The sequence below is a fragment of the Euprymna scolopes genome, chromosome 7 (genome assembly GCF_053919585.1).
Source record: "Euprymna scolopes isolate OS-2025 chromosome 7, ASM5391958v1, whole genome shotgun sequence".
Classification (NCBI taxonomy): Eukaryota; Metazoa; Mollusca; class Cephalopoda; order Sepiida; family Sepiolidae; genus Euprymna; species Euprymna scolopes.
The window spans coordinates 107,251,390-107,273,555 of NC_136488.1; the positions used below are offsets into that span (position 1 = coordinate 107,251,390).

Genomic DNA, 22,166 nt, shown 5'->3' on the forward strand with positions numbered 1-22,166 from the left:
TTCTCTTCATTTTTGTCACCTAGACGAAAATTTAACTGACCAAATAGGACCTGTATCTAGAGTCTCTTAATGTCTCGCCATGATGGATTACTACATACAGGTCTGACATTTTCAAACAATGACCTTTCACTCCCAAAGGCCTGGCAGGAACTGCCTTTTTTCCCTTCCAGTTTCGCTTGGCAAGCAAAAAATCACTCGACCAATCGTCAACAAAGAAACAGCCACGTGCTATCAGTAGCAGTCTACAACTACTTCCATAGAGGGGTGGGTTAAAGAAAGAAGAAAAGAAAGAGGAAAAGGCTAGATGGAAGAATTAAATTCTGACAAACACAATACTTTTTGTAAAACAAATTGAGTTCTCTCGGTTATCAATATAATAGCAGTTGTAAATAAATGAATCAATTTATTTAAAAACGTTATACTTTCATCCACTCATAGTAGCAGGTTTGTTAGTTCAGATGGTAAGAAATTTAACACTCATCAATCATTTTTGATATTGATGTGCATCTGTGTTTCGAATTGAATCTCGTTGGTGATACTTTTGTTATGTCTAATCACACTATTTTCGTCATGAAATAATGAAATATCTATTTATAAAATACATATTTCCCCCTCTCTCTCCATCTTTCTCTCTCTCTCTCTCTCTCTCTCTATATATATATATATATATATATATTGCTATTTGTTTACTTTGTCAGTTTTATGGCATATCCACCACTTTTTGATTAAGACTGAAACACGATCCTGTTATAAACCATTCATCGGTAAATTGTAAGTTCATACTTTTCCCAGTAGTATAAGTGATAAAAACATATCAACTAGATTGAAAGGCAGCATAGGCGATTTTGTAGTCCATGATTTATCTATTACGCCAGGAGTATCCAACCTATGAAATATGTGACAACAATAGCGCATTGCAAAGTAACAAGTGGTGCACTGAATTTCGAGATAAAAACGAAATGTATTAATTGATTTCTAGAAAAAAACTTCAACATAAATTTATGAATAAATTATTGCTAAAATAAATTTTAATCTAAATCATCTCAATTATTAACAAATTCATTGTAGTATGCACATCTATTGGTAAGGATAGGCGAAAGTTTGCTCACTTTTAACCATCATAAAAGTTTTCTCACTTTTAACCATCATAAAAGAGAATTGAAAGTTGGGATAGCAAATATAGAATATGCTGTGAAAGTTAACGTAAGAAAATTTTAGTTTTCAAAATTCTGTCATCCCAGATATATGAAAATATCGTGCATCATTTTCTCTTCGTATTCCGTCAACCTCATAAAATAACATATGAACTCATTACTTGTATAGATCTGTAAAGTTTGCCAAACGAAGCACTGCAACCTCATATCAAAATCAAACTGTAAAGAGGACACACGCACACAACGAAGATAAACATGACATTATCTGATGCCATGAAAATGACAAATGCGACCCCATGTGGTGCTGTGATAGCATACCTTGCAACGCAGTCATAATATGTTAAATACACCAAGTTAAAGCAAGTTTTGATTTTATATTTATTTTATAAATCTGCACATTTTAAGGATTTGAAAGGTGGCAGTGCTGAAGCAATTAACGACATGTGACATGTCCGAAGTCTGTTGAATCCATAGCATCACTTTCACAATGAATGTTTCAGTCTCCCCTGTGAATACCTACTTCTAAAGAGAAATCGGGGATACCAATGTCAAGCAGGTTAAAGAAACTTAAATTTCATCAATGCATAACTTTTCCATCAAATAATATTCATCTAATAAATGTTAGTTGAAAAGAAAATTCTCTGATGAAGTCATGTGCATGAATAAACAAATTTCTGTTTGCCATTTAATTTTTTAATCAGCATTCTTTGTATGTGTTGAGTGCAAGTTTATAGTTTAATTTACTTATTGACAGGTATCATGGCGGAATTATGGAAACAATTCCCGCATTGCTGAATACAAAAGATCCCAGAATGATCAAGTCATTACAGCTACATGTGGCGGTTACTGCGGCGGATGTAAACCCCTTTGCATTAAATTGATTGCTACCAAAAAAGGTAAGTAAAAAGACAATGCCACTGGGAAGGTATATACCACTGATAAGACAAAACAATATGCCCACTTGAACAGGTGACACAAATGATGAGCCAATTTTGTTTCCTACACATGTTTATAATGTTTGGTGGATATTGAAAGTTAAATGTGACTGAAAGAAAGAAAAAACAACAAAAACAAAAAAAAATAACAGACAACAGAAAAAAATAAAATAGAAACTCGTGTAATATGTGATGTTATTCAGTAAATAAAACGAAACATCAGCGGCACTCACCCTAAACGGGTTGAACCGGCTTCCTCTGGAGAAGTAATCTCGTGGAAATATCAGTCGCAGGCTGTTCCAATCGCATGTATATTATTCACTAAGGTTTGAATTATAATGTTGCCAAAAAAAGATACGACTCTGGACAGTTTCTATTTATTAGCCTTTTGTTAGCTTTGTGTATGTGTATGAGTGTCCAAATTCAGAAAGTAGAACATTTAGAGCCCCCCCCCATAAATATAGTGTGTGTATGTGTATATGTGTATACATCTCATTATATATAGATAAAATCAGGTGTAAAAATCCTACTTGTGAGACATCGGCTTGGGTTCTCGTTGGTTGGATGACCACACTCCTTGTTTGAGACAAAATAGGTCCATTCCATAGTTGGGTTTCGTTGCAGTTTGATTCATCTATGTTAGTAGATTTTCTTGTGTGGTGTGCGTTTTCACAAGTGGCAGAGTACTCGCCTTGCACACAAGAGTTTTGGGTTTTGAATCCCGAGTTTGAGCATGTCTTACTGATGAGATCAAATGAGGCGAAACTCGAATCTTGGACTCGATTTGTTGTGTGTGTGTGTGTGTGTGTGTGTGTGTGTGTGTGCATGTAATATATATATGTGTATATACTGATGAGAGGTAGAGCCACGAAACACGTGTCCGTAAATTACTGTTATGTATATATATATTAGTGGTGGGACGATTAATCAGAATCATTAATTGTAAGAATTGTGTATTTTGGTGGTAATCGGAATCGCATCATTAAAAATACCTTAGATTTATGATCCTTTCATTACGATTGTCTTATATTTTTAAGTTGAACTGTTTGTTTGAAGTGAGATAAATGCTGTCAAAAATTTATGATAAAAACGTCATAGAACTTTTCATAACATATTTAATATGATGTACAAGAATTTTATTAACTACTTTAAAGGTAATCTTTATTTATCTTAATGAGTTTTCTTATTGCGTCACATACATAGGCGCTGTCTGTTTCAAAACTTCGAAGCCATGATTAGTTATCTGTTTGCATTGTTGTGAAACTTTAGGGGCCGTGAGGTAACATTGTTTTCATTTGTGAGCCAAGTTTATTATATATAAAACAGCCTAACTACGTCAAGACCATGAAAAAGTTGATGAATACTTAACCCTTAGAGGAAAAAGATTTCACAGTGCTCTCATTGCGAGTAATTCATGTAAAAATCAGTGATTTTTCCAACTGGGGACTAAAAAATAAAGGGGACGGGCTTATCTTTTGGCAAGTTTTTTTTTTTTTACTGACACTCTTCCATTAGTAAATGAATAAAAAATCTCATTAGTAAATGAAAAATGTCTTGTCAACCTTTATATTAAAAAAAAAAAATAAAACAAGCAAAGTCAAATTATGTAAACAATAAAAGGTTTAATAGAACAATGCGGTAAATGAATTGAATTTTTTTTTCTTTCAGAAATTTACATTTCATTAAAATATTCTGCGAATGAAACAATTCAACATTTCTTTGTTTGGTAATTGTTTATTTCACAACAGAAATAAACAATTACCAAACATTTACTTTTTTATATAGAAATAAAGAGATAAATTAAGACATTAAATAAGAATAAACATTAAAGAACGATAATAATTATATAATTATATAATAAAAATAAATATAGAAATAAATCAATGGTAAATGTTACCTTACGCTACAACAGAACACCGATCACTCTAATTTGTTTTTTTTGGGGTATTCGCGGTCGCTGACAACAAATCTGATAATTAAACCCGCGAACGTATCATGTAAGAAAAACACTACCGAAGGTAGTGAAATGGCACAAAATAGTCCCAAGATCTAGGAGTTCATACCATGCAAATGGTAAATTTGCGGTGGGTTTGATTATCAGATTCGTTGTCAGCGACCGCGAAAACCCCCCCAAAAAACAAATTAGGGTGATCAATGTTCTGTTCTAGCGTAAGGTAACATTAACCAAACCAATTTATTTAGATTTAAAAAATAACATTATTGTTAAAAATATTTTTTAAAAAGTCAAATGAATAAATAGGGATCATTTGAGATGATTGGATATAACAGGCTAAAAATTTAATCAAAGATTTAGTTATTTTTAAATTTCATTTTGAAATAATAATATTCTAGAAAGCGGAATAAAAATCAATTAGGGATTAAAGCTGCAAAAAAAATGTTAAATTTTAAAGAAGATTTTTTTCTTTTTATCGAAAATAAAACCAAAAAATGTTAAATTTTAAAGAAGATTATTTTCTTTTTATCGAAAATAAAACCAAAAAATGAATATCAAAAGATAAACAAAATATATTATTTCTCTTGAAATTTGATGTTATTGTATTTTTGTTGAATTAATCATGACTGACCTTTTTCTTTATATTTTTTAATATATAAAATAACTCCTGAAATTGATTGTTATTAATTTCATGGTGCATGTTTAATTCATGGTTAAACTATTTGTTTTGACTTTTATCGTCGATGAAAAAAAATCAAATCGTTTTCAAAATTCCCTTAATTGTATTTCCACTTTTTTGCTGTACCAAATTTTTTCGCTACACAAAACTTTCGATTATTTAATGGTATATTTCAAAACAACAATTCCACTGGAATCGGAATCATACTTGATAATTGGAAAAAGTTAGGAATCGTCCCAACACTAATTTATATATATATATATATATATATATATATATATATATATATATATATATACATATTTATATATATATATATATATATATATATATATATATAAGTTTACATGGTCGCGACATTGGACATGCTAATGTTTTGGACAAATGGTTGGTTAAAACCAGAAGTCGTCGTCAGGCGATTTAATAAAAGGTTGCTTTCCTCAAACGACACCAGTTCTAAAAAACTATCCTTTAAAAAATTTCAAGACTGGTTTCTTTTGTGCAAAGCAACCTTTTATTAAGTTGCCTGATGAGGACTTCTGGTTTTAACTGACCATTTATCCGAAACATTAGCATGTCCAGTGTTGTGATTACATAAATTTGTTTATATTAATAAATTGAGCACTCTTATTAAACTCGTTAAATTCATTAGTTATCACTCGTGAATACCTTTAACCTGCTATTTGTGTGTGTGTGTGTATTATATAAAATTATCTCAGACAAAACAGGTAGATATGTTGTAAATTAAACATGAAAATGCGATTCGAATACTAAAACGCAAATGTCTCTAATTGTTTACCCTCTTTCTTTCTCTAGTTTGTTTTGTCACTACTTAAAGTTAGATTTTGAAATGAAGTTCTTGGCTCTTATTTTATTACTAACCTGAGTGCCCGGCATTGCCAGGGTGTTTGTGTGTGTTGAGCAAAAAAAAAAAGTTGTAGTAGGCAGGCAGGCAGGCTCGAACCTGAGACACGAAGGCAGAAAAGAAAGTGGAGGTGTGTGTAAGGGTGTTAATTGAGCAAAAAAAAAAAAAGGAAAATTGCGATGGCAAAAAAAAAAAATAGGTGTAGTAAGCAGGCTCGAACCCGTAATGCGTCAGAGGAAAAAGAGGTAAAAAAAAAAAAAAAAACAACAAAAAACAAACGGTCTTATCGATGCACCTACCGTGATTGCAATGTCATGGGTGGTCAAAATAATGTGTTTTATGCAACGTCGTTGACGCGAGGTTTGAATGACTTGCAAAAATGTCACAGTAAACATAGACCCTTCTTGTAGAAAACTATCCAGTTGAGAGTGAAGGAATTAATGTTTTTAGCCAATTTTTCGATAGTTGTCGTCTGAAGGGTTAAGCTTCAAAAGGATATCAATCTTGTGAAAATCTGTTGCCTCTGTCGAAAGTTTTAAGCAGACATACAAATATACATACATACATACATTTAAACAGACAGGTAAGATTATAGATGTAAAATGTTTTCTTATAAAGTTTCATATTTCTCATTTTTCATAGATAAAACTCTGTGTTTTAGTTAGCACTTCTTATCTGATGATCTTTCTGTTATTTCAATGTTCATTTTATTATGCGCGTTCCTTATATATCCGCTAATTTTCTTCCTTCATTAAACAACACATTTTATACCCCAGTTCATATTAAATATCGGTGTGGTTCTTACACGAAGATGTTACTAAATGGCCTCTATCAAAGCCACAGATACAACTAATTTAAAACATGTGTGAAATATATTTTAAATTAACTGAAGTTAACAATTGCGATTTGTGCAGATTTTACCTATTATAAGCATAATTTTTATATTACTTATGTAATACTATTTATTTATGTAATGATATAATATTTATTAATATAATAATATTTATTTATGTAATAATATAATAATATTTATTTATATTATAATATTTATATATGTAGTAATATTCATATGTGAAATAATATTTATTTATGTAATAATATTTATTCATGTAATAATCTAATAATATTTATTTATATAATAATATTTATTTATGTAATAATGTTTTTCATATAATAATATTTATATATATAATATTTATTTATATAATAACATTTATTTATGTAATACTATTATTTATATAATAATATTTATTTATGTAATCATATTTATTTAAGTAATATGATCATATTTATTTATATAATAATATTCATTTATGTAATATTATAATATTAATTCATGTAATAATATAATAATATTTATTTATGTAAAATAATATAATATAATAATATTTATTTATGTAATAATATTTATTTATGTATTTATGTAATAATATTTATTTATATAATATAATAATATTTATTTATGTAATATTTATTTATCTAAACATATTTATTTATATACCATTTATTTATATAATAATATTAATTTATATAATAATATTTATTTATGTAATATTTATGTAGCAATGTTTATTTATATAGTACTATTTATTTATCTAATAATATCTATTAATGTAACAATATTAATCTATGTAATAATATACTATTAATATAATAATATTTATTTATATAATAATATTTATTTATGTAATGATATAATATTTATTTATATAATATTTATTTATGTAATAATACAATAATATTTATATATGTAGTAATATTTATATGTGAAATAATATTTATTTATGTAATAATATTGATTTATGTAATAATATTAATTCATATAATAATATGTATTTATATAATAATATTAATAATTAATTATATAATATATATTTTATATATAATAATATAATTATATAATAATATTAATAATTAATTATATAATAATATGTATTTATATAATAATATAAATTTATGTAATAATATAATAATATTTATGTAATAATATAATAATATTCATTTATGTAATAATATGATATTTATTCATGCAATGATATTTATTTATGTAAACATATTTATTTATATAATAATATTTATTTATATAATAATATTTATTCATATAATATTTATTCATGTAATAATATTCATTTGTGTAATAATATTTATGTAATAATACTTATTTATATAATAATATTTATTTATATTATAGTATTTATTTATATAATAATATTTATTTATATAATAATATTTATTTATATAATAATATTTATTTATGTAATAATCTTTATGAATGTAATATTTATTTATATAATAATATTTATTTATATTATAGTATTTATTTATATAATAATATTGATAATATTTATTTATATAAAAATATTTATTTATATAATAATATTTATTTATATAATAATATTTGTGTATGTAATACTATTTATGTAATAATATTTATTTATATAATAATGTAATAATATTTATATAATATTTGTTTATATAATAATATTTCTTCATGTAATAATATTTATTTATATAATAATACTGCTAATATAAGCATACTTATTTATATAATAACATTTATTTATATAATAATATTTATTTATATAAGAATACTTATTTATATAATAATATTTATTTATGTAATAATATTTATATAATAATATTTATTTATATAATAATATTTATTTACGTAATGATGTAATACTTATTTATATAATATTATTTATGCAATAATATAATAATATTTATATATGTAGTAATATTTATATGTGAAATAATAGTTATTTATGTAATAATATTTATTCGTATAATAATATTTATATATGTAATAATATATATTTATATAATAATATTAATTTATGTAATAATATAATAATATGGATTTGTGTAATAATATAGTAATATTTATATGATAATATAATAATATTTATTTATGTAATAATATTTATTTATATGATAATATAATAATTCATTCAATGATATTTATTAAGATAATTCATGTCATAATATTTATTAAGATAATAATATTTATTCATGTAATAATATTAATTTATGTAATAATATAGTAATATTTATTTATGTGATAATATAATAATATTTATATATGATATAATAATAATATTTATATACGATATAATAATATTTATTTATGCAATAATATTTATGTACACATTTTTTTATATAATAATATTTATTTATATAATAATATTTATTTGTAATGTAGTATTTATATAATACTATTTATTTATATAATATTATTTTTGTAATAATATTAATTTATGTAATAACATAATAATATTTATATAATAATAATTATTTATGTAATAATATAATAATATTTATATAATAACATTTATTTTTAAAATAATATTTATTCATATAATAATATTTATTTATATAATAATATTTATTTATATAATAATAGTTATTTATACAATAATATTTGTTTATGTAATACTTTTTATTTATGCAATAATATTTATTTATGGAATAATGTGATAATATTTATATGATATTAATTATTTATATAATATTATTTGTTTATATAATAATATTTATTCAGGTAAAATATTTATTTATATAATAATACTTCTAATGTAATAATATTTATTCATATCATTGTATTTAATTATATAATAATATTAATTCATATAATAATATTTGTTTATGTGATAATATTTGATTATATAATAATTTTTATTTATATAATAATATTTGTTTATATAATCATATTTATTCATGTAATAATATTTATTTCTATAATAATATGTATTCATGTAATAATATTTATTTATATAATAATATTTGTTTATATAATAATATTTATTTATATAATAATATTTATTTATATAATAATATTTATTTATGTAATAATATTTATTATATAATAATATTTATTTATGTAATAATATGATAATATTTATTTATATAATAATATTAATTTACATAATAATATAATTATATTTATTTATGTAATAACAAAATAATATTTATTTATGTAATTATATTTATGTAATAATATTTATCTATATAATATAATAATATTTATTTATGTAATCATATTTATTTATGTACTAATATTTATTCATATAATAATATTTATTTTATGTAATAATATAAATTCATGTAATTATATAATAATATTTATATAATAATATTTATTTATATAATAATATTTATTTATATAATAATATTTATGCATGTAATGATGTAATATTTATTTATCTAATATTTATTTATGTAATAATATAATAATATTTATTGATGTAGTAATATTTATATGTGAAATAATATTTATTTATGTAATAATATTTATTCATGTAATAATATAACAATATTTATTGATTTAATATTTATTTATGTAGTTATATTTATTCGTATAATAATATTTATATATGTAATAATATGTATTTATATAATAATATTAATTTATGTAATAATATAATATTTATTTATGTAATAATATAGTAATATTTTATGTGATAATATAATAATATTTATTTATGCAATAATATTTATCCATGTAATAATATTTATTTATATATAATATAATAATATTTATTCATGCAACAATATTTATTTATGTAGACATTTATTATATAATACTATTTATTTATATAATAACATTTATTTATATAATAATATTTTTTTATATTATAGTATGTATTTTTATAATAAAATTTTTTTATATAATAATATTTATTTATATAAAAATATTAATTTATGTTATAATATAATAATATTTATATAATAATATTTATTTATATAATATTTTCTTTCATAATACACTAATATTTATTCACATAATAATATTTATTAATGAATAATATTTATTAATGAATGATATTTATTTATATAATAATATATACTTATATAATAATATGTATTGATATAATAATATTTATTCATTTAATAATATTAATTTATATAATAATATTTATTTATATAATAATATTGACATAAATAATAATATTTATTTATATAATAATATTGACATAAATAATAATATTGATTTATATAATAATATTTATTCAGATAATAATATTTATTCATATAATAATATGTATTTATATGATATTTATTTATGTAATAATATGTATTTATGTAATACTATTTATTTATGCAATAATATTTATTTATGTAATAATGTAATAATATTTACATAATATTATTTATTTACATAATAATATTTATTCATGTAATAATATTTATTTATATAATAATACTTCTAATATAATAATACTTATATAAAATTATTTATGTATGTAATAATATTTGTTTATGTAATAACATTTATTTAATAATATTTAATCATATAATTATATTTAATTATATAATAATATTTATTTACATAATAATATTTGATTATATAATAATATTTGTTCATATAATAATATTTATGTATATAATCATATTTATTTATATAATAATATCTGTTTATATAATAATATTTATTCATATAATAATATTTATATATCTTGTATTATTTATATGTGAAATAATATTGATTCATGTAATAATATTTATTTATGTAATAATACAATAATATTTATTATTCATGTAATAATATAATAATATTTATTTATGTAATATTTATTCATGTAATAATATATATATAATATTTATTCATGTTATAATATATATATAGTATTTATTTCATAAATATTATTACAAAATTAATTAATAATTTTTAATTTTATATTGATATAATAATATTTATTTATGTAATAATATTTATTTATGTAATAATATAATAATATTTATTCATGTAATAATATAATCATATTTATGTAATAATATAATCATATTTATGTATGTAATAATATAATCATATTATATAATAATATTTATTTATATCAGAATATTTATTCATGCATTAATATTTATTTATGTAATATTGTTTATTTATTTATGCAATACTATTTATTTATGTAATAATATAATAATATTTATATAATATTATTTATTTATATAATAATATTCATTTATGTAATAATATTTATTTAAATAATAATACTTCTATTATAATAATACTTATTCATATAATAATATTTATTCATGTAATAATACTTATTTATATAATAATATTTATTTATATAATATTATTTGTTTATATAACAATTAATAACATATATATTATATAGCATATATTATATAACATATATATATTTATATAATAATATTTATTTATATAATAATATTTATTTATATAATATTTGTTCATATAAAAATATTTATTTATGTAATAATACTTATTTATATAATAATATTTATTCATATAATAATACTTCTTTATATAATAATATTCATGTGATAATATTTATTCATGTAATAATATGTATTTATACAATAATATTTATGTAATAATATTTATTTATATAATATAATTTGTTCATATAATAATATGTATTTATATAATAATATGTATTTATATAATAATATTTGTTAATATAATAATATTTATTTATATAATCATATTTGTTCATATAATAATATTTATTCATATAATAATATTTTTTTATGTAATAATACTTATTTATATAATAATATTTATGTAATACTATTTATTTTTGTAATAATATTTATTTATATAATAATATTTATTCATATAATAATAGTTATTTATGTAATAATATTTATTTATATAATAATATTTATTTATATAATAATATTTATTCATATAATATTTAGTTATTGTTATGTCTGTATTAATAACAACACGAACGCAGAATGTAAAGGTAAAACAAATACATTAAGACGAAAAAATAATACATATTTACAAAGGTGCAGTTGTACTGTAATTGGAAGATTGTCTGGCAGAGGGCATGTTAAAGTCTTTCATGGAGCAACCGGCACATGCGTCTTGCCTATCCGGCGTTCGAACACAGAGCACCGGTCTTGCTGACTTAATACCTTTATCTATATCTTTTCACCCACGTATTCTAATTAGTGGGCGTCTCCACAACACACCCTCCCAAGATTTGAAGTCGTGTAGATTTCAATATCTTTTCTTTTTGGGGTTCATTATCATTGGGTCTATAGCCTTTCTTTTCCTTCCCGATCTCCTCGGTTTGGGTATGGTCTGTGGTGGTTCAATATTAACGTTTCGTATACTATATCAATTGGGTCTTCCTGTTCCTCGGGTTGGTCATGTTCATTGTCCTTCCTATGACGTTTTCTCAATTGATTTTGGTGTCTTTTGGACCTTTTATCATGTAGACCAAGTCGCCGATACGTTCATCTACCGTACCCGACTCCCAATATGACATATTATTTTTAAAACATTTAAAATATATCTGATCACCAGGTTTAAACCTTTTACTTGATGTGTGTGTCGTCTTATATACGACTGCTTGCTTTGGTATTAATTTATCAAATGGTGATTTTATTTTTCTCGCAAACATTAATTTCTCAGTTATCCTGTCACCGTTCTAGCACCCTTACTTGACTTTTTCAGAGTCGGTTTATCCAGTTTTTTTCCAAGTGCTAACGTTTATTACCGACAAATCTGCCCCAGAATCAAGTTGAAATTTTATTTGTTTGCCGAAAATATTAACCAACACATATTTTCGTAAATTGTTTTTCTCTTTGTCGTTTGTTCTCATTTGGTGTACTCTATATTTTGTTCTGCAACAAATACTCTTTTGTCCAACTTTGGCGCAATTGAAGCATCTGATATTTTTGTAAGGACAATCCTTTCCCCAATGTTTTTCATCACATCTTTAAATACTGGTGTTGCATCCTTTTTTACTCGAACAAAGCTTTAAATTTATTACATCTTCCCAGTCCCATAGTAACTATTTCTGGGAATTCGTCCATTAGTTCATTTTTAATATTTTCTGACGTTGTGGTGCAGCTGGTTATTTTTTTACAAAAAGCGTTCATCGGTTTATCCCAAAACGTGCAAATATTTCATGCAGAAAACTTATTGTGTTATCTGTCGTAGGGTTTTTTACCCGCTTTACTTCCGGCCATCTGGAAAAACTATCTACTATGATTAGGTAGTATTGTCCCTTGATCGGTCCAGCAAAGTCTAGATGAATGCGTGACCATGGATGGTCAGTTTTTTTCCAAAGTTTATGAACTATCGGTGGTGCCTTAGCGGCTAACGCACAACCTTTACATTTGTTTACTGTTAATGCAATATCCACATCCATATTACGCCAGTAAACATAACTCCTCATAAGTGTCTTCATCCTATTTATACCCGGGTGTCCTGTATGAAAATCACGTAAGATTTTTTTCTGCAAGGTTTTTGGTACAACCACTCTTTCATTATATAATAATACCTCATTGCATAAGGAAAATATACTTTGCGTTTTTCTGTCATTTTCCCTTAATTTTTTCTTTATGTCTTTGATGACGTTGTCATTTTCAGCCTCCCTTTTTATATCGGAAAGCGTGACTGGTAATTCTCTTATTATATTCGCCACCATGTTTTTTTCTTCGTGATTAGAACGTATAGCTGCAATTACTGACTCTTCAAAGGTTTCATCCCTTTTCGGTATAAGCCTTGACAATCCATCCGCATGACCTATTTTTCCCGAACGTAGATGTTTTATTTGAAAATCATAATTTAGCAAGATTGTACCCCAACAGAGTAACCGATTTGCCGTATATACTGATAAACCCTTTTTTGAGCCGAAAATAGTCACTAGGGGCTTGTGGTCTGTTTCCAGTATAAAATGTCTTCCGTACAGATTACGGTGGAATTTCGTCACCGCGAATAACTTGATAAGATCCTCCATTTTGTTTTTCGAATTAGTAAATCAGTCACTTTTTTTTTTTTTTTTTTTTACATAGATGTCACCACTTATCAAGGCCGATAGGCCACTCAAGGATAAGGGTTAAATAGTGTAGAGTAGTCAAAAGGACAATATAGTAATCGATAGTAATGGAAGTTCGGTAAATTTGTTAACTTAAGTGGAACGGCTCATCAGAAACTTGTTCACGTTGGACTTGAAGACAACAATATTATAGAAAGCTGGAAAGCAGGGAAACGGAAGACAATTCCACAGGCGTGCAGTTCTAAGAAAGAAGCTTTGATCATGGAATCAATTTTACAATTTCCTTTCTTTAACTACGAACAACCGATTCCTTTTGTTACGTTATTAATTACGTACAAGAAAGAAAAAATAAATCCCTTCTTAGCACACTGAGAAAAAAAAATCACTTTTTCTTTCAAAACTGTCTACCTAATAAGTTCACGGTATCCTAGCGAAACACTTTTTTTTTTGTGTGCGTGTGTGTGTGTGTGTGTGTGTGTGCACTTTGCAGAAAAGGTTACTGCAACTTTCAAGTTTTTTTTTTTTTTTTTTCGTAGGCACTTTGAGATAAAGTGCTTGCTGTTTTCTTTATTTTTTCTTTATTTTTTTTTCAAGTGTCCCGGGTTTTGAATTTCCTTTTCAAGTAGTCACAAAAAAAAAATCTTGGTGTTTTGCAAGTATATCGCGTTCGACAATTTCGTAGTTGCTGCGTTTTAAACATTGAATTCTCGATTGAATTTTTTTTTCAATCTTTGACGAGTAAGTATTTCCTGAATACCACTGTTGAGTTTGACAGTGTATTTTCTCACGCGTAAATCTTTTTTCGAAATCCCGTCGCACTGTTGTGTCTGTATCAATAACAACACGAACACAGAAAGTAAAGGTAAAACATATGTATTAAGATGAAAAGATAATACATATTTACAACGGTGCAGTTGTACTGCAATTGGAAGATTGTCCGGCAGAGGGCGTGTTAAAATATTGCTGACTTGATACCTTTATCTATATTTTTTACCCACGTATGCTAATTAGTGGGCGTCTCCACAACAGTTATATAATAATATTTATTTATATAATAATATTTGTTTATATAATAATATTTGTTTATATAATAATATTTATTTATATAATAATATTTATTTATATAATATTTATTTATATAATAATATTTATTTATATAATAATATTTATTTATATAATAATATTTATTTATATAATAATATGCTCACATATTTATTTATAATTTCGACTTTACCTATTTTAAAATCAATTGTTCCAAAATCAGATTATGTAATCACGTTTTATTTAAAATAGTACAGTTTAAATTTTTTTTTAAATTCCATTTTTATCCCAAACAAGGCACAGTGCCACTTTGATATAGGGGCTACTATTGGGGATATAAGTTGTAGCGAGTTGAACAGCAAAATGTCTGTTCATATTACACTTGAACTTCTGCATGTCAGTAGAGTTGGGAAAGCGAGAACCCGGAAGGGTGTTCCAGAGTCTAGCAGTTTTGGGGTAGAAACAATTAGAGTAGAATGCTTTATTATATCTAGGAATCTCTACTGTGCGGGGGTGGGATTTTGCTGCTTGTCGAGTTTGTCGGGGGTATTTATGTCAAGGGGGTACAAGAGCTTGTAGTTCGTTGGTGCATCCACCATTAAAATACTTGTAGAACAGCCAGAGGGCTGGAATATTTCGTCAATGGAACAGAGGTTGAAACCTAGATGACAGGTCAGGACCTATCGGGTTGGCAACTTTCTTTTGAACCCTGTCCAGGAGCGAGAAACTAGTAGCAGATGCACCTGCCTAAATGTGACAACAGTGTTCCATACATGGGCGAATGGTGGCCTTATAGGATACTTTCAGGCGTAAGTAACTTTCTAGCATAGAAGAGATAGCCCACCTTCCTCGCAGTGGCCCTGGTAATGCTCTCAATGTATCTGTTCCAACTCATATTCCCTGTGAACATTAAGCTGAGGAGTTTGAAAGAAGTACTTTCAGGTAATGTATCTTTAGCCATTGCTATTTGGTCATTGAGAAGGTTTCTTGTAATTATTGTAGGAAACAAACTTAGTCTGGGCAGTATTGAATGTCACCATCCATTTTTTTCCTCATTCTACCACAGATTGGAGATCTTCCTCTAGTGTTTCTGCCATTTCCTTAGATATATGTTCATTTGTTTTCTCCTTGTGCCTTTTTAGAGCATGGTGTTGTCAGCAAATATACCCATCTCAGAGACAATTTTATCAGGGAGTTCATTTATGAATATTAGGAATAATAAAAGTCCAAGAATAGACCCCTTGAGGTACACCTGCATTTATATCATATTGTTTGGATTCTTTTCTTATTTAAGAAGGATTTATGTTAAGTATTCATCCAGTGATAGCGTATGATCTCATTTTTCTGAGAAGACCATTGTGCCAGATTTTCCAGAAATCACAGGTTCATAATTTCTATGCTTCGATGCGTTTTCTGGTGGTATATAAGAGAGAATATACCACCAGAAAACGCGTCAAAGCTATTTCTTTCTTACAATTACTTTAGGATAAAGTTTTGTCTGTTTGTACTGGACTTCTGTCAGTTAAATCTGCGGTATACATGCTTTGAGCAACGGTAGCTGCTCAAGTAGAAGTGATGTTCGGTTTTTATTTGAAGAATCTGTTTTAAATATTGCTCCAATTTTCAATAAATAATAAAGAAACATTCGTTTTATTTATTTAAACAATATTTAACTGACAACAACAATTAGGTTTTACGTGAGAAGGAAAATTAATTTTTCTTAATAAATATATCTATTATAATATAAAACTCAAATAGTCTTACTTAGGGCGTTGAAACCGTCCATCCAATTTACAGCTTCCGGTTTGAAAAATTCTGTACATGCATAAATAAATAAAAACAAAGCCATAAAGACCTTTTTTAAATTCATAAGAATCATACAACGAGTAACTTTACCAAAGGCAATAAAAGTGACATCTCTTAGTTAATCTGTTGGTTAAGAAAAAACAAAGAAATTAAAACCATTTAACTGGTAAATCCGATTTCAGATCCCTTTAATTTTAAAAGTGAATTTCTCACTGTAACTGTAATCAAACACAATAGCGGTTACTTTTCTACGTATTTGCTTTAGTTTTTTTTTAATGATTTAAACTATTTTTAAGGCTTTTTTATTGCATCAGATTTTGTAATTGGCAATTTAAAGACATTGAAATTACTTGCATATATTTATTAATACTTTAAAGCCTATGAAAACAATAGACTTTTGACCTGTTAAAATGGGCAAAAGTTATACAGTAATGTACTAATCTGTATTACTAACTGTGCATCGAGCAGATACCATAATACTTAGTTCGTTACACTTTTATCATAAAAAAAACAAAACATTTTTTTTCATTACGTGTGAAGATACACCCCCCCCCCACACACACACACACACACACACACACACACACACACACACTTGAATATACTGAATGTATCTCGAATATTGCCATTAATTGTTATACTTAAGTGTTTTACATTTTTTCATTTAAAATGATAAAATACACAAATAACTTTTTTTCATAATTTGCATGTTGAAACAAAAAATACTAAGTAAATTTTATATTCATTTATTACAAAAATAGAATAAATAAAAACTCATATTTACTTGCATCCCCACGAGAGCAAAAGTCGGAGTGTGCGATTAAATGTGTTACATTCTTTTTTGTGTTTTAAATATGCAAATTAAAAAAAAAAAAAACTGTAAATGCCTTTTGTTTGTTTTTTTTTTTTTTGTATTTTTCATAGCAATCGTTTTCAAAGTAAAACCAAATAAATATGTTTACGGTTTAAACTATTTTAAAGTCTTTTATATATTCTGTAATTTACAGTTAAAATTACTCAGATCCGCTTGCCCAGTTGAAACCATGTTAATAAAAAGAAACTAAACACACTAACAGCATCTAACTTAATAAATGGGACATAACAAAAAATAATACAATAAGTAACTGTTAGCAAAATCAATAAAAGTGACATCTCATAGTAAACTGTTGGTTAAAAACACCCGAAGTAATTAAAATCATTTAACCGGTAAATCGTATTTCTCATTATAACTGTAATCAAACGCAATGGCAGTTACTTTTCTTATGCACCTATTTACTATGCCTCCCCACACGGGACAGAGTTAGACACCAGAGTCGTTTTTTTATGATTTATACTATTTTAAAGTCTTTTTTATTGCATTATCGATTCCATAAATGATAATTTAAAGACGTTAAACTTACTTGCAAATGTTTACTTTGAAGGTTATGCAAACAATAGACTTTTAAAAATGGGCAAAAGTTATGATAAGTGATGCAATGCATGCCATACTGGCTTTCGTTAAGAATCGAACTTCTTTGCTTACAAAGCCATTCGGTGGAAATGACGTCAGACAAATTTTAATGTAGCTTTAAAAAACAAAAAACAAAAAAAGAACAAATATAAAAATAGAAGTTTTAGTAAATTTTTACTTGGTTTCCACCTTAACATTTCCCTTTAAAATGACGATTTTTATAAGTGTTTGGGTATGCTGAAAACGAATATCGCATTTAAATTTTCAGCAAATAAGTAGTTTTCTGGATATGAAACAATGTAGTTGCTGTTAAAAGTGGCCATTGTTGTACATACAAGTGCATATTTTTGGCATAACTAGCTATAACATATACTAACCCAACGAGTCAAGGATATTCTAGCAAATAATAAATGTCAATAGATCCTGAGAGATATTTATTATTTCAAAAAGGAAATCACCGTGTAATTTCCATGACAGCTTGATAGTCATGCAAAATGTTCTAAACTAGATTTAAATAAAAAATCATTATTTATTTTTAAATTTATGAAATTATTAAATGCTTAATAGATAAAGAAAATCTCTTTGATATATGTGTCTGTCATGGAATGAAGTTCTCATGAAAAACTCGCTTAATTTGATCATTTTTTTTTTTTTTAACAGAAGAAAATCAAATTTCGTGCCGGAGCTATTTTAGTAGTTTCCAGCTACAAGGAGTAGGCGTGAGGGGAGAGAACTCTAATTATTGAAGCTTGCTAAAACGCACGTGAAGTTTCAATGGTTTTATTAATAAATATGAAAATGATATTTTGAAAAAAAAAACAAAAAAAAACAACAGCAAAAGAAAACGGGATACCTAAAATTATTCAACACTGTAAAAATAATCTTGTTAAATTTTAGCAAACTTCAATAATTAGATTGGCGTTATCTGTACCTGAAAATTGCCGAATGGCTCCGTCGCGATCGGCCTCACTAAAATTTAATTTTTCTCTGTTACGAAAAAATAACAAAAAAAAAACTACTTGATCAAATTAAGCGATAAAAAAAAAAAATGAGAACTTCATTCCATAACGGACACGTACCTTATAGAGAATTTTCTTTATCTTCGTTTTTTAAATGTCTTGGTAAACTGTACAAGTACTATTATTTATTTGAATAAAGCATGGCAATTTGAAGAAAATATTTTCTCTCCTTTTTTTTCTTTTCTTCTACAGGTCCTGCCGAGAATACCGCCAGATCTTGTGAATTCCTGTAACTTATCGTTGGAAAACAACTGAAATTATTTGTAAAATAAACGGATTCTAAATGAAAATGATTTTTCTCCAATAATCTAATGGAAAAGAAATATAATTAAAAAAAAAAATAATAAAAAATATTGTTGTTACTTTCTTACGTTTTATTGACCTTTTTAGTCAGAGTAAAAAGTAAAAAAAAATTGTTTAACTTAATGTCGGTTCCCAGATTCTCCTTTTCTTTGAAATTTCGTCAATTGAAAACAAAACCCGATAACAAGATCGAAGATAACTTTTGCACAAGTTAATTAATGCAAACAATTTTATAATGGTATTGTGTAAGTTTATGGCGGTTACCATAGATTTTAACGACGTTTGAAAAAGAGTCACCATTTCGGTCGGTCCCCTTTTTGGGGCACCTCGGAAATTAGAGAGAAAACAAGAGTGCTGAAAAAGAACGGTTGTGGAAAAGAAAACATCGGGTATAATTAAGTGCGACGAGACTTTAGGATTGATGATGTTTTGTAAAGGTTTCCAAGATTTAGGGGTACAAAGAGGATGGTACATTTCTTTGATAAAAGTCTTTACCCAGGGAAACTGGTCAGTCGCATGTTGACGATTCTATCGTTCCCGCATGTCTGAGACAGATTTCTTCTTTGTATCTCCCTCCAAGACAGTCCTCTATTCCGATTGGCTGAAACCTCTAGTGACGTTGAGAGAAGAAAGGAAGGGAAAAGTAGAAGAGTAGGGAGAAAGAGAGAAATAAGGTAAGCATTCCGTAGCAGTATCATAGTAGTAGTTCACTACACGAGTCCCCCTCCAAATAATGGAGTTAAGTACCCTCCACAGAATTATTAAATTAATATTGCCTAAATTTGTTTAAAAATAAAAGTACTCATTTTTCTTTTTCCATGTTACTTTCCTACCAGATTTAGACTTATATGTGTCAGCAATTTTATCTTTAACTTTGTCGGTATCATCTGTCTTAATAAGTTTATCATTAGTAGTACCGTCATTTGTCTGTGCCTTCTCAGTCGGTCTAATTTTATTAGTACTAGTTGGTTCTATGTACGGCTTTAATCTATCTATTGATACGTGTGTATGAGTACCGTTGTTCATATCGATCTGATAATGCTTATCTGATCGAGTCAAAACTTTATAAGGACCTGAGTACTGGTTTCCTAACTCGATCAACTCTGAGCCATACTTTTTCACAGGAAGATAAACCTTTCGGTATAAATGTTTTGGGACTGTCATGGATATATCATTTTCCATTGTTGAGTACATCAATTTGGGACATCCATTCACACAAATTACATATGTACTGGTTATTAACTGGAGTTTCTCCTACTCTCTGCTTGTGTATCAACTGCTGAGGAATCAATATCGGAGCTCCAGTAACAGACGTAAAAGGGGAAAAGCCTGATTCATTAGAGGTGCTACGTATACCCAGCAGAATCACCGGTATCGCTTTCATCCATGATTCTTTTCGAGTCATTATTGCCGCTTTAAGGGTACGGTGTGCTCTTTTGATCACCCCGTTACTTTGAGGATGATACGAAGTTGTCCTCAATTGGTAAAAACCTACTACCTTGGCTAATTCCTAGAACAATTCGCTCTCAAACTGACTACCTCTGTCAGTTACAACATGCAGTGGGACTCCAAATTGAGATATCCATGCATTGATAAACGCTTCTGCTACCGACTGTGCAGTTATCTCAGTCATAGGCTGTACTTCAATCCAGCGAGTTGCACGATCAATGCAAGTAAGCAAATATTTGTAAGGGCTCAGGTAAGGGTCGAACTCATTGTGTGTTAAGGGCAGGGGTCCAACGATATCGATATGTACCGTCTGAAAACGTGCAGATGGTAACTCAAATTCTTGGACTGCAGACTGTGTATCTGTGAATTTTTGATAGTTGACACACTACACATTCTGCGCAGAATTGTTTAATCATTTTATCTAAACTTGACCAGTTTTATAGATGCTCCTGTACCAGGATGCGCCAAGCTATGTAAACTGTTGAAAATAGCTTGACGAAGCTCTTTTCGGATAAACGGTCTGGGGTACTTAGTTGAAGTGTCGCATAGGACTGAGCCAACTTCGCTTGACACACAGTATTCTTTCAAATTAGTGTATGACTTTATTTCGTCATCACCTTTTTATGCCTGGGCTATTTCAGCCAAGTCGCATGCATCTATCTGCACAGCTAATGCAGGCTGAGATATACAGTCTGAAACTATATTCTCAGCTCCTTTAATGTACTCCAGATCAGTAATATATTTGG

General features: G+C 26.2%; 1 protein-coding gene across 2 annotated transcripts in view; it reads left to right on the plus strand.

Annotated features, from left to right (window-relative positions):
• The window catches only part of LOC145279883 (uncharacterized), a 95,873-nt gene extending 75,839 nt beyond the window's left edge, over positions 1–20,034 (plus strand). For both annotated transcript variants that reach the window (XM_080131343.1, XM_080131344.1), the window contains 2 exons: positions 1,909–2,050; positions 19,861–20,034. In XM_080131343.1, the coding sequence (XP_079987469.1) occupies positions 1,909–2,050; positions 19,861–19,901 (183 nt within the window). In that variant the 3' untranslated portion in view covers positions 19,902–20,034. The remainder of the gene's footprint in view (positions 1–1,908; positions 2,051–19,860) is intronic.
• Positions 20,035–22,166: the final 2,132 nt, after the last annotated feature.